Source organism: Scyliorhinus torazame, chromosome 17 (assembly GCF_047496885.1).
Source record: "Scyliorhinus torazame isolate Kashiwa2021f chromosome 17, sScyTor2.1, whole genome shotgun sequence".
Classification (NCBI taxonomy): Eukaryota; Metazoa; Chordata; class Chondrichthyes; order Carcharhiniformes; family Scyliorhinidae; genus Scyliorhinus; species Scyliorhinus torazame.
In genome coordinates this window covers 168,653,325-168,668,633 of record NC_092723.1, presented here as the reverse complement: position 1 = coordinate 168,668,633, position 15,309 = coordinate 168,653,325, and the positions used below count along the sequence as shown (strand labels likewise).

The following is a 15,309-nucleotide window of genomic DNA, read 5'->3' as shown; positions in this document are numbered from 1 at the left end:
TTCACCAATTCAGGACAGAAAAGTGGATGTTTTTTATTTTGACCGCTCGATATTTGGCCTGTGCTCCTCTGTCAGTTTGTTTATTTGTAACCATCAACATCTTGAGGGTAAAGAAACTTGACGTAAAAGAATTATAAAATAAAGTTACCGTTGGGCATCAGTTCAATCACGAGTTTCGGGAAAGCAATGTTCGAACATCCCACTTCGGTCCCACAAACATTGAGACATTCTTCAGGAACAACACATGCGACTGAATCTGAATGTGAACAAAACAAAATAATATTATTGTTTGTGCCCTATAATCATTTCAATTGATGTATCATTAAAATTTATACATCAGATGCAAATATTTCCATTGTTATTCCAATGGTGATATTTCCCTTAATAAAATATAGTCTGACATTGCAGCATTCACAGTTAGCCCAGCCATTTTGGCTCTAGAATTTAGCTTCAGATCCAGTCCATTTTCACCTCCCTCCCACATCATTGAGTTCCACCAGTTCCGGCTCAGTTGGCACCACTTCAAGTCCCACTCCAGGACTGAGCTACAAAGTCAAGGCTAACTCTGCAGTGCAGTGTTGAGGACATGCTGCCGTATTGGAAGTGCTGTCTTTCAGACTAGATATTAAACCAAGTCTCATCTGCCTGCTCTGGTAGGTATAAAAAATCTCATGGCCCTATTTTGAAGAGCTGGGGAAACAACATCATGAAAGCAAATTATCCCGCGTTTACCATGTTTACTGGGCGGCACGGTAGCACAGTAGTTAGCACTGTTGCTTCACAGCACCAGGGTCCCAGGTTCGATTCCCGCCTTGGGTCACTGTCTGTGCGGAGTCTGCACGCTCTCCCCGTGTCTGCGTGGGTTTCCTCTGGGTGCTCCGGTTTCCTCCCACAAGTCCTGAAATACGTGCTTGTTAGGTGGTATGGACATTCTGAATTCTCCCTCAGTGTGCCGGAATGTGGCGACTGGGGGCTTTTCACAGTAACTTCATTGCAGTGTTAATGTAAGCCTACGCTTCCTCGAGTCCCCACAGTAGAGGTTCCTGAGGGTGGAGGAGGACCTGGTGGAGGGGCTGGGAGCTGCAATTGAGATTGAGGAAATAATCAAGGGGCTGGAGGGCATGCAGTCGGGCAAGGCCCCGGGGCCTGACAGCTACTCGGTGGAATTCTGTAAGAAGTTTTCAGAGATATTGAACCCACTGCTGGTGAGGACATTTGACGAAGCAAGAGAGAAGAGAGTCCTCCCCCCAACAATGGCGTTGGCCTCGATTTCATTGATCCTGAAACAGGAGAAGGATCCGGAGCAATGCGGGTCATACAGGCCGATTTCTCTATTGAATGTGAATGGTTAAGATCCTGGCCACAAGAAAGAAAATTGCTTATTGTCACAAGTAGGCTTCAAATGAAGTTACTGTGAAAAGTCCCTAGTCGCCACATTCCGGCGCCTGTTCGGGGAGGCTGGTACGGGAATTGAACCATGCTGCTGACCTGCCTTGGTATGCTTTCAAAGCCAGCGATTTAGCCCTGTGCTAAACAGCCCCTGTAAGGATAGAGGACTGTGTCCCGGGGGTGATAGGGGAAGACCAGACGGGATTTGTTAAGGGCAGGCAACTCAAGGCCAACGTTCGAAGGCTTCTAAGTGTTATTATGATACCCCCAGAAGGAGAGGAGGTGGAGGTGGTGGTAACGATGGATGTGGAGAAGGCTTTTGATCGGGTGGAGTGGAATTACTTGTGGGAGGCGCTGGGAAGGTTTGGGTTTGGTGAGGGCTTTAGTGACTGGGTGCAGTTGCTCCATCAGGCACCAATAGCGAGTGTGCGTATGAACCGGCGGAGGTCGGGTATTTTGAACTACACCGAGGGACGAGGCGAGGGTGCCCCCTCTCCCCGTTACTGTTTGCTCTGGCCATAGAGCCATTGGCCAAGGTGTTAAGAGCCTCTAGGAACTGGAAAGGGCTGGTTCGTGAGGGGGAGGGGGTGGGGGGGGGGGGGGGGTGGGTGGAGCACCGGGTCTCGCTCTACGCAGATGACCTGCTCTTGTACATTTAGGACCTGTTGGAGGGGATGGGCGAAATAATGCGAATCTTGGGGGAATTTGGCAATTTTTCAGAGTATAAATTGAACATGGGGAAAAACGAGATGTTCGCGATCCAGGCAAGACGACAGGAGAAGAGACTGGGAGAGCTGCCACTTAGAATGGTGGGGAAGAGCTTTCGATATCTGAGAATCCAAGTGGCCCGGGAATGGGAGGCACTGCACAAGGTAAACCTATCCCGGTTGGTAGAACAAATGGAAGGGGACTTTAAGAGGTGGGACATGCTCCCACTATCACTGGCGTGGAGGGTACAGACTGTGAAATTGACGGTCCTCCCCAGATTTCTGTTTGTCTTTCAGTGCCTCCCCATCTTCAACCCAAAGGTCTTTTTCAAGCGGGTGAATAAGATTATTTTGGGCTTTGTGTGGGCGGGTAAAACCCCGCGAGTGAAGAAAGTGTTGCTGGAGCGCAGTGGGGGGGAGGGTGGGATGGCACTGCCAAACTTCTGCAATTACTACTGGGTGGCTAATATAGCCATGATTAGGAAGTGGGTAGTGGGGGAGGGGTCGGCATGGGAGCGGATGGAGGCGGCGTCATATAAAGACACCAGTTTGGGAGCCTTGGTAACGGCACCTGTGCGTTCTCGCCACCCGATACTCCACAAGTCCGGTGGTAGTGGCGGCTCTGAGGGCAATGGAGGAGATATAAGAGAGTGGGGGGAGCATCGATTTGGACCCCGATTTATAATAACCACAGGTTTATACCGGGTAGGCTAGATGGCGGGTTCCGGAGTTGGCAGAGGGCAGGAATTAGAAGGATGGGGGATCTATTTATAGACGGGAGCTTCCCCAGCTTGAAAGCTTTGGAGGATAAATTTGAATTGCCAGCAGGGAACGGGTTTAGTTATCTGCAGGTGCGAGACTTCCTGAGAAAACAGGTGCCGGCCTTTCCGCTACTGCCGCCACGGGGGATACAGAATAGAGTAGTCTCCAGTACCTGGGTGGGAGAGGGGAAGGTATCGGATATTTACCAGGAGCTTTCAGAGGCGGAGGAGCTTAAGGGAAAGTGGGAGGACAAGCTAGGAGGAGAGATAGAGGTGCGGCTATGGACGGATGCCCTAAGCAGGGTTAATACCTCATTATCATGCGGCAGGCTTAGCCTGATACAATGTGTCCATCGAGCACACATGACAGTGGCTAGGATGAGTAAGTTCTTTGGGGTTGAGGATAGGTGTGCGAGGTGCGCGGGAAGCCCAGCAAATCATGTCCACATGTTTTGGGCATGCCCGAAGCTTGGAGGGTTTTGGCAGGATTTTGTTAAGGCAATGTCCGCGGTACTAAAACCACGGGTGGTGCCGAGTCTGGAGGTAGCGATTTTTGGAGTGTCGGAAGACCCGGGAGTTCAGGGGGCGAAAGAGGCCGACGCCTGGGCCTTTGCCTCCCTGGTAGCCCGGAGATAGATCTTGTTAATGTGGAGGGACTCGAAGTCCCTGAGTGTAGAGACCTGGGTTAGTGACATGGCTGGGTTTCTCAGTCTCGAGAAAATAAAGTTTGCCTTAAGAGGGTCAATGTTAGGGTTCACCCGGAGGTGGCAGCCGTTCGGCGACTTTCTCGGGGAAAATTAAAATGTCAGCAGATGTAGTATTCCAAGGGGGGTTTGTTGTTGTATGGTTTGAGGTGCGCGGAGATTGGGCTGGGGGGGAAATGTTTATTTTACCATGTTGATGTCATTCCTTATGTTACTGTAATAAAAAATTTCAAATACCTTAATAAACACCTCTGGGGGTGCTATCTTTTGGATGAGATGTTTCATAGATTTCATAGAATTTACAGTGCAGAAGGAGGCCATTCGGCCCATCGAGTCTGCACCGGCTCTTGGAAAGGGCACCCTACCCAAGGTCCACACCTCCACCCTATCCCCACAACCCAGCAACCCCACCCAACACTAAGGGCAATTTTGGACACTAAGGGCCAATTTATCATGGCCAATCCACCTAACCTGCACATCTTTGGACTGTGGGAGGAAACCAGAGCACCCGGAGGAAACCCACGCAGACACGGGGAGGATGTGCAGACTCCGCACAGACAGTGACCCATGCCAGAATCGAACCTGGGACCCTGGAGCTGTGAAGCAATTGTGCTATCCACAATGCTACCGTGCTGCCCAAATGTTGCAGTGGGGCCCCATCTATCCTCTGAGGCAAGCACAAAGATATAACTATCCGAAGAAGAAAGGAGTTCTCCCAGCGTCCTGGCCCTCAAACAAAACAAAAACATATCATCTGTTGATAGATTTCAATAATTTCCTCACAAATGTAGTCACTGAGTATTCTTGCCCACCCTACCTTCTTAACGTAGTGACATTTGCTATCTTCTAATTGAAAAGGCAGTTTCTTAAAATTATGACTAACATATCGGCAATTTCCTCAACTATTCCAGGGATCAGTGGTTTTGCACTTATCATTAAAGGAGCATTTCATTGCCTTATACAATCCTGTTCAATGGAAGCTATCATTGAGTAATTTAAGCATGGGTGCCTGAGGCTGATCTTCAAAGTAAATTATAACAACGTATTTTTATTCCAAAAATTTTAAGATTAACACACACCAAACAATCCAATATAATACAAGCAATTTTTTATTTTTTAATGAAATAATAATAATCCTAAACCCCCCATCCTCCCATAACAACCCAACCTCCCCACTATTCTGCACTTCCCCCCTCCTAGTTGCTGACCACAAACATGTCTTTAAAGAAGGCGATGAATGGATTCCACCAGGAATAGAACCCTTCCTCCGATATTCTAATGACATATTTAATCTTTTCTAATCTCAGAAACTCTGCCAAGTCCCCTGACCATGCTGAGGCCTTAGGTGGCGCCTGTAATTGAAAATATGGAAAGATGTGTCATTTGAAACATGGAAGTTTGGCAATATCTAGTCCGAGAGAAACATGAGAGGATACAGGGAAAGATCCCACAAAGGGTTAACAGCAGCTGCAAAGAGCAGGATTGTAAAATGCAGATAGCCTTGGTCAAGCAGGCTTAGCAAACACGCAGGATTTTGAATGAAGCCAAAAACAATGGCTCACACCTTCATTGAAAGTAACTATCTTAGTAAGCATCTGGAAAAGCATGGATGATAGTTTCAGTTGAGCTAGGTGATGAATGTAAACCTTTGAAGTTATAACCAAGTGGATTTTTAGCATACAGCTAAAAGCAATGTTTCACACCTTCGTTGAAATTAACTATCTTAGTAAGCAGCTGGAAAGGAAAGGATGAGGTTCAGTTGAATTTGGTGACAATTCTAGGTGTGAAATTTTGCTAATACCAGTAAATAAAGAAAACTGGAGACTATCAGTCTACGAGAAACATAACTCAAAGCCAAAATTAAAGTCAAAATTATGAGCTGGGGACACAATTGGAAAATAAAACTATAGAAATGACAGGAACCAAACCAAAATTCCCACCTCCTGAAGCCAAAACATTTTTGAATATCACAAAGGAACTTTGAACATCACAAAGGAAACAATGTAATCAGAGACCTGAGAGGTGAGGTCATGTCAAAATGAATACTTACTTGGATTAGAATGTTTAAATCAAAGATACTTTTTACAATCAAAGTGAAAAAAGTTACTTTACAATAAAGTCATAAAAACTAAATAACTGTTCAAAAAATCTATAAACCCAGTGACCAGAGCAGAACCAGAACTCAGAGAGAAGCAGAGAGGCGGAAAAGCAGAGAAGGACCAAGCAGCCCAGAGTCAGATTACAGTCAGCTCGGCCATGGTAAAGGGACAGGGCATAGCAGCCGAGCTAAAATAATTAATACATCCAAGGAAGACTAGAATTTAAAGAGTAGGCAGAGTCAGCTCAGAGACAGCCAGCAGAATCAGCTCTCACAGCTCGTTACATAGGGAAGGATAGGACATAGCAACGGAGCTAACCAGCGAATACATCTAAAGAAGACCAGACTTTAAAGAAGATTGATTGTCAAGTTGGGCGTGAAGGTCCCATCAACCAACCAGAAGGATACAGAAGCAAGATTTTTCACCTTTCTGTAAAGAGAGTAATTGCAGCTTTTAGAAGAAAAAATATAATAATAAAATAACTTAATTTAACCTGAAATAGTGGTTATTCCAAAGTCTACTTTACTTACTTAGCAATGCGGGACCCAGGATCGATGCTACTAAGTGGTAAGTCGATGAAATCTTCGGTGAAGGTATGGGTTATACCGGGGGATAACTTGAAAACATAGTTTGACCTGAATAGCACCCACTGAAGCCTGCATAGGAGTCAGGGAGTGAGAATCCCTGTTCACCATTTAGAATGTCGGCCCTTTTTGGTATAGGGGGACTTCTAGCTATAGTGGTGAGTTTTCAACAACACGCCGCAACCTCCATCCAAGCAGGACTTGTCTCCGGGTTATTGGAGGCAAAGGCCTTCCTCCTCTCCAGGAGTGCCGTCGGGTACGATACCAAAAAGATGGTCACCAATGGGCCCGACTCCAGCTTGATCCCCATGATCTCCGCCACAGTCTCAAAAAAACCAGACCCAAAACTCACACACTTTAGGGCAGGACCAGGATATGGGTGAATGGTTCGCTGGCCTCTTCAGACATCGCTCGCACCTATGTACAGGACCTTAGTTAGGCTTCATTTGGAAAATTGTGTGCAATTCTGGTCGTCACGCTACCAGAAGGATATGGATGTTTTGGAGTGGGTACAGAAGCAGTTTACTAGGATGTTGCCTGGTATGGAGGGCATTAGCTGTGAGGAGAGGTTAGATAAACTCGGGTCTGTTCTCTCTGGAACGACGGCCATTGAGAGGCGACCTGATAGAGGCCTACCAGATTTATGAGTGGCATGGACAGAGTGGATAGTCAGATGCTCTTTCCTCGGGTAGGAGAGTCAAGTACTAGGGGACATAAGTTTAAAGTGCGAGGGGAAAAGTTCAGAACAGATGTGCGAGGCAAGTTTTTTTTACACAGAGGGTGGGAAATATATGGTATGCACTGCCTGGGGAGGTGGTGGGAACAGGTACGATAGCGCCATTTAAGGGGCATCTAGACAAATATATGAATGGGGGGAATGGAAGGATATGGACTCCGTAAGTGCAGACTGTTTTAGTTTAGGCAAGTTCCATAATTGGCGCAGGCTTGGAGGGCCGAAGGGCCTGTTCCTGTGTTGTATTGTTCTTTGTACTTCTTTGTCCTCTATTTTGGGGAAGAACCCACTCATGAGTGCTCTCGTCAAGTGTGCCCTGTGAACTACTTTCAACTGTATCAGGCTTCACCTGATGCAAGAAGAGATGGAATTCACCCTGTACAAAATCTCACGCTACACTCCTCCCTCCAGCCCCAGGTGCAGTTCCTCCTCCCACTTCCCCTTTACTTCCTCTAAAAGTGCTTTACCTGTCTCCAACAACCACCCGTACATATTGGATATCTTCCCTTCCCTTATCTCAGTGTAGGTTTCAGCATTCCGGTAGCCGAGCAAACGGATTCAGCTCCTTACGAACAGAGTTTTGCAGCTGCAGATACCTCAATGAACTCCACCAACCCATCCAGCTCCAAAAAGTGCCCTTCACCTCCCCCCCATCCCAAACAGAGAAAACCGATTCGTCGGAGGCTCGTTACCTTACTGCACAAACAAAACACCACTCTCCCCACCCCCCCCCCTCCCCCCCCCCCCCACCCCCGCCCCACCCAGTGACCAGCCCAAGCCCTCTCTCTCACTTTGCTCCCGATAACTAGCATGCCTGCTAGCAGGGGTGACTCCCACTTGGATTCCAACCACTGCTTCACCCTATCCAGTCCCGCGAATGGGAGCCGCCACCACCTCAATCGCTTTGAACAGGCCCTCCAACATTGCCAGTCTTTGCTTCTGGAATTCTCCCGCATGGAATTCCACTAACTTCTCCATTGTCCATGGGGAAGGCATTGGCAAGGTAAAGTCGCCATAGTCCCAGATGACCATAGGCTGCTTTCCCCTTTGATGGGGAGAGCAGACTGGTAGTGGTTTAACCTGAGGATCACCACACCTCAGACGAGAGGACAAGTTTGAGAAGGTAGGACCTTCATGAATAACCTCAGCCGATATGGGAATTGAACCTACGCTGCTGGCCTTATTCTGCATCATGAACCAGCTGTCCGGCCAACTGAGCTAAACCGGCCCCCTGTGGGAGGATATTGACAGCATGGAGGGTTCCGCCATTTTCTCTTCCACTCCACCACGAGGGCCTTCTGAGTCTGATGAGGGGATTTTATTCAACATCTGTCTCGTGATGTACCCTGTAGACATCCCCCACTGGAGGAGAAGCCAACAGAATTCAACATCACCACCTTTCTCCCCAAATCTGCACCCGGCAAGAAGGCGCAAAACTAAAATCTCCAAGTGAGAGCCACTTTGTGTACGACCGCTCACCTCATAGTCGTCACCAGAAGTCAAATAATAACAACATAGATCTATTAATTTGCAGAAAGTCCTGGACAGGAACAATTCTAGGTAATTACGTACGTTAGGGAATATTATTTGTCAAAAGGCTAAAACGGTCGCATTTGTACATGTAAGTGACAAGTTCAGGCAGCTCCATCAGAACTGCTTGATCTGCTCAAATCCATCATCAATGCAGCGTCAGCTTTAATTTATCACTGACTTCAGCACTGGATGATTCAACATTAATTCCAATGAAAACCAGATGCAAATATTTGATACTCAACAGGTTCGAACGAGCATTCCCAGCTTTCGGATGAGACATAGGAGGCCCCGGTGGTGGAAGGTGCTAACAATGGTTTCCAATGGTTGTAGGAAGCTGTGGCCCTCTATTTTCTGGTTGAAACCAACAGAAAAGAATAACATTGGGTCTACAGGACAGAAACAGGCCATTTGGTCCTCACCCGTGTTGATGCTCCATCCAAGCTTCGTGTCATCCCTCTTCATTACATCATATCTGAAAATCATTTTATTTCTGTGTCCATCCATCTGTGCTATTCGCCTCGGCTACTTCTTGTTGTAGCGAGTTCCATGTTCTCACCACTCTCAGAGTAAAGACGATGGTGCTGTATTCCCTGTTGGATTTATTAGTGGCTACATTTTAGATATGGCCCCTAGTTTCCCCCATGTGGAAACATTTTTCTTGGGCACGATTCAGCAGACTTCAGTGAAAGTACGCTGAACGGTGCACTTAGCGTGGTCTTTCCTGGCTTTTGGCAGCGCTGAGAATCATCCAGCTGTTCAACGGCGCTTTGCCATTTTTTTTGCCTCGGGAAGATTCTCTCCGCTGAGCCACACTTTGACCGTTCCCCTGGTGATGAGCTGAAACTTGCCAGCAGGAAGGTCTCCGCGCAGATCAGGGCGTCATTCCGTCTAGCTGCCCAGATATTTCCCCCCCCCCCCCCCCACCCCCCGATCCCCCTTTCAGGCACCCCATGTTTTTCTGAACCCCCACCTCACCCTCCCAACCTTGGGGAGGCCCTCTTAAATGTCCCTCTCCCCCCCCAGGCCTGACCCCTGGCAGTGCCCCTAGCAATGCCAAGGTGCATGGGTTTCAGGTAGGCAGTGTCAAGGCGCCCAGGTGCCGGGGGAGTGCAGGTGCCACCTTGCTCTGGCCCGAACTGCCCGGGGGTCTCCAATGGCCTGGGAGACACCCACCCCCAGTGCCATTACGCCTAATCCACTTTGTGTGGACCAGTAGTAAATGGTGCGCTGGTGAGGTGTGCCGCCGGTGAATCCTGGGTGCCGGATGAATCTGGTGAACATATATTTAAATGAGTCGAATGGCTAATTTAAATATACTGATCTGGATCACGCCCAGTCAGGGTGAGATCCAGATCGTGACGTCTCGCAAGATTCAATCACCGATAGAGGGTTCTAGTGAGATTCGACAGCCTCATCCCCACACCAAGTCGGGCGTGGCGAGGCTGCTGGATCTCGCTCCTTATCTACACCAACCCGCTCAAACCCATTCATTTTCTTAAAAGTCTCCATCATAGGGCGGCACGGTGATGTAGTGGTTAGCACCTCTGCCTCACGGCGCTGAAGACCCGGGTTCGATCCCGGCCCCGGGTCACTGTCCGTGTGGAGTTTGCACATTCTCCCCGTGTCTGCGTGGTATCACAGAACTTTGAGTGGTGTAACCAAGGCTCAATGTATGTTCAACATGGCTTCTTTACTTTAATTCTATTGGTCTAGAAATCACCCTCTGGGCTTGGATTGCTCGGATGATTGATTGTTTCTACAAAGGGTGGCTGAGCTGTAATGCCAGCTTCACACTTAGGCAGCAAGACAAACTCAACCCTACAGGTGTGGGGCAGTGTCATCTATTCTGGAGATGCAGTTACAGAGCCAGGGACTACAAGAGGGGTTGTCGGCGAGCATCCAACACCTGCAGGTCCAGTTGGAAGAGTCCAACCGTGTTGGAGCAGGAGTTGGTGCCGACCATGCATGCCACCCAGGCCAACACCACATGGGTGGCGTCCGCAGTGGAAGCTTTGGGGGGGAGGGGCCGAGTGTTTTGGCTATAGATCAGCATGTCCAATGCATGGGGCATTCTGTGCAGACGCTGGCCGAGGCAGCCATATGCCAGAGCCACCTGGACATTGTTGCGACGCTACTGAGCATGGCCCAGTAACAGTCGGCCATGGCTGAGAACGTTGGCAGGATTGCCCAGTCGCTGGCCGGCGTGGCCCAGTCCCAGAGGGAGATGGCGCCGTCACTGTGTGATGTGGTGCAGTCCCAGACAGAGATGGTCCACTCCCTGTTCTCCATGGCCACGAGTATGCAGACCCTGGTCAAAGACAGAACGGGCCTCCCGGAATGGCAGCGCCAGGTGGCAGGGGAGTCTCAGGGGTTATCTCCGCTCGCACCCCCGTCCCATGGAGTAGTCCAGAGCCATCAGGCACCCCGAGGCAGGAGGAGTTGTTGGGACCTGTGCCGGTGACTCCTGCAGGGGAGGAACCGGAACACCGCAGCACCTCAGACTCCCCCGCCCCTATCCCTGGTGCACCTGATGGGCAGTGGGCAGAACAGGGTGGCACCAAGCCACCCGAGAAGCAGAAGGGCCCATCCAGGCCCAGTCTCCCAGAAGACAGCCACCGAGGGGGACCCAGGTCTCAGGGTGAGAATCACAGCCGGCCACCTCCACTCCATCTGTACCGTCTGGGGATCCACCTCGGGGTAACGTTAGAGCCATAAGCCGGTGCCCCAAAGAGGCTATAGTGGATGTTTTTCCAATACTTCTCAGAGAATTAATCACCTTCTTGAAAAACTAAGGATTGGATGGGCTGGAATTCTCCGGATGTTGCGATTTAATTTTCCCACATCGCCGCCCATGGGTTTCCCGGTGGTGTGAGGTGATTACAATGGGAAATCCCGTTGCCAAGCAGCGGGAAGAATGGATCCCGCCGCCGGCGAACAGCGTGCGGCGGAGAAACACGCGGCTGGGGGACCGGAGAATCCAGTCCATGGTTTACGTTCTGCTGGTAATTTATTATTGTCGTTTTGCTGCTTTACAATGTTTTCAGGATTAGTCAGTCCAATATTTGGTTGCTAACTCGGGTAACTGCTTAAAATAGGCAATCTGTTTGCCTGTTTAAAACATGCTGTAACACTTTTGAGAGGTGACGCTTTGTCTAGGAAAGGGAAGGTTGAAGGGTGACCTGATAGAGGTCTTTATAATTCTGCAAGGGTTTAATAGCGTGAATATGCTGACAAGTTTTCCATTTGTGGGAGTGTCCAAAACAAGAGGACATCCATATAAGTCAGTCACTAAATAACAAGGGAATTGCAGAGGACCACTTTTACACAAAGTGTGCTTAACATGTGGAATGCATCATTGTGGAATAGTTGATGCAAATAGCCTGGACACATTTAATAGGGAGCTAGGTGAGCACGAGGGAGAAAAGTATAGAAGGTTATTGTGATAGGTGAAGGGGAAGGGGAGGGTGACACATGCTCGAATGTTAGCACTAACACCAACATAGACCAGTTGTGCCAAATACCCTGCTCATGGGCTGTGGACTTGATTGTAACTCGATGTCGCGCTCTGGGGTGTGATGTTCTGGGGTGCGGCACTTACAGGGTTGATGTCTTTGAAAGGTGTTGCTCAATATTCAAACGCTAGACCCAAGACTTTTGAGTTATGCACATGAGATATTAGGCACTGGTCAACTTCCACCCATTTTCATTCGTTTTACATCTGATTTGTTAATCCACAGTGTGAGATCTGTTTTACATTTTGGATTTTCAAAAATAACATATTGATTCACTGAATTCTTCATGATTTTCCCTTTAAAGATTCCCTTTAATTTCTTAAAAGAAATTTGATGACACTTACCTTGTCTCTTGGGGTCTCCAAAAATATATGTCTTCTGCATATGATATCTACCTGTACATATCTCTGTGTAATAAAGTGTACTATTTAACATTCCTGCCCCACTGGAAGAAAATCATTCAGAAATTCTCCAATATCGGGAGATACCAGAGACAGAGGGTTGGATTTTCCGCTTGTGACGCCGAAATCACATTCGCCGATCGGACGGAGAGTCCCTTTTGACGTCAAAATCGGGGGTGACGCCTGTTTTTGGACACACTGCCCCCTCCAAACGGGCGTAATCAGTGAGCACGCTGCACGCCGTTGGGACGGCCTCAGGACTTTACCTGAAGGCCCTCCCCCGATGCTCCGCCCCCGATGGGCCGACTTCCCGACGGAGGGGATCACTTGTGCTCTCAGTTTTCACCAACATCGCGTGGCAGCTGCTGAATGTGTCCAGCGGCGCCACAGTCAGGTGGGAGCCGTTCCGCTGGCCAGCGGGGGGGGGGGGGGGGGGGGGGTATTCGGCGGGGGCTGAGGGGCACTGGTGGGGGAGGGGTCCGGGGGTGGCAAGGGGGTTTACAGAGGGGCAGCTTATGGCAGACCAGGTCCGCGCGCAGCCAGTGCCATGCTGTACGGTGCAGCCGCCGCAGGCTGGCTATTCTGCATCTGGGGGCTCATTCCTACCTCTACATCTATCATGAAAACTACCTATGTAAACATGCAATTATATGCCCCCTCACCATGACTTGCCATTTGCTGCTTCACTACCTTTCTGCAGATCTATAACAAGGTTTGTTCCAGATTCCCTCAAGGTATGAACTCCTCCCACATCTACACAACAGCAACCCCAACTCGTGGCACATAACCTCTGACTCGCCTTGAATAATACCACAAGACCCGTGAAAAATGCAAATGCATAAATTGATGACAAAACACAATTGGATACGTATACAATGTAGGTAAAGATAGGAACTGCAAGATGCTACAGTTATGGAGATATACGTATCTAACATAAAGATTTGGTTTAATGTCACGTGATTTTTCTTTCTTTTGAAAAATGCTTGCGGATTTGTAGAAAAGCTGGAAATCATTAAATGGATAAAGTTGCTCATTCACAATGCTCTCGTGTTTAATGCATCAGAGTACAACTTGGCTGACTGTGCTGTTTAATGCTTGCTGAAACTGCAGAATGTGTGATTCATGCTTGTTTGATGAAACCTTTTCAATTGATTGTGAATCAAGACAGCCAAGGTGGTCCTGGGATAGGGAAACAGGCAATGGGGCTAAAATGATTGATTAATGACAAGCTGAAGGTCATTATCTTAACCATCTGGAGGTTTTGATGGAATGATCTTATTTCTAGGGTTCATGTCCACAGTAACACAACATGCCATAATGGATCATCAATGGCAGTGTATATGACCAGAGGACTACAAATATCTTGACTCTGTCAATTTGTAGAGAGTCAAGTTGAAAGGATTGACAAAGGTTACATCTCTACCCAAAGGTGAAAGGAGATTTATTTCTCTTATATCTACTTTTAGTGACAGTGGATTCATAAGTTCATTAGATATAGGAGCAGACTTAGGCCATTCAGCCCATCGAGTTTGCTCCACCAGTTTATCATGGCTGATATGTTTCTCATCTGTAACCTACAATGCTACAGACTATGAGCTGGATTGCAAAATCAGCCAGAGCATCTCCTCCCTAGAACTCATGACCGAGGAGCGGGAGGAGGGAATTTAGCCTTCCGAGCCCAACACCTTCAACGCGATCGATCATGGCTGATTCCAGCATGGCCTCAACTCCACATTCCTGCCCATTCTCCATATTCCTTCAACCTATTACCAATAAAAAATCTGTCTAACTCCTCCTTAAATTTACTCACTGTCCCAGCATCCACCGCACTCTGGCGTAGCAAATTCCACAGATTCACAATCCTTTGAGAGAAGTAGTTTCTCCTCAAATCTGTTTTAAATTTGCTACCTCTTCTTGTAAGATTAAGACCACTCGTTTTAGAATGCCTCACAAGAGGAAGCATCAGCTCCACGTCTACTTTATCCACACCTTTTAGCATCTCGTATACCTCGATTTGATCTCCCCTCATTCTTCTAAACTCTAGAGAGTAAAGGCCTAAACTGTTCAATCTCTCTTCATACGACAACCCCTCATCTCTGGAATCAATCTAGTGAACCTCCTCTGAACTGCCTCCAATGCCACTACATCTTTCCTCAAATAAGGGGACCAAAACTGTGCACAATACTCTAGGTGCGGTCTCACCAATGCCTTGTATAGTTGCAACAACACTCCCTTACCTTTATACTCTATTTCTTTTGCTATAAATGCTAACATTCCATTCGCTTTCTTTATTATATGCTGTACCTGCATGCTAATTTTCTGTGACTCATGAACAAGGGCCCCCAGATCCCTCTGCAATGGAGCACCCCAAAGTCTCCCCCCATTTAGATTACAAGTTACCTATCCATTTTTTGCCCAAAATGCATGACCTCACACTTATCCACATCAAAATCTATGTTCTATCAGAATGACAGGGAGTGGGATAGCTTGATCTTGGTTTCGGACAATGCTCGGCACAACATCGAGAGCCGAAGGGCCTGTTCTGTGCTGTACTGTTCTATGTTCTAAAATCCATCTGCCATGTTTTGGCCCACTCTCTGAACCCATCTATATCCATTTGTAAGGTTCTTATTTCCTCATTGCAACTTACTGTCCCACCTATATTTGTGTCATCTGCAAATTTGGCGATAGAACCTTCTATCCCTGTATCCAAATTGTTAATATGGATTGCAAATAACTGGGGCCCAAGAACCGAACCCTGCGGCACCCCACTAGTTACATCTTGCCATTCAGAAAAAACCCTATTTATCCCAACTCCCTGTCTTCTGTCCATCAGTCATCCAAGCTAATAAATTACCCCTAATCCCATATGATCTCACTTTGTGA

At 47.9% G+C, this 15,309-nt stretch overlaps 1 protein-coding gene across 1 annotated transcript in view; it reads right to left on the bottom strand.

Moving 5' to 3' along the window:
* slc5a10 (solute carrier family 5 member 10) overlaps positions 1-15,309 on the bottom strand; it is a 236,055-nt gene that overhangs the window by 47,694 nt on the left and 173,052 nt on the right. The window contains exon 10 of the mRNA XM_072481620.1: positions 149-256. Coding sequence (XP_072337721.1) covers positions 149-256 — 108 coding nt within the window. The remainder of the gene's footprint in view (positions 1-148; positions 257-15,309) is intronic.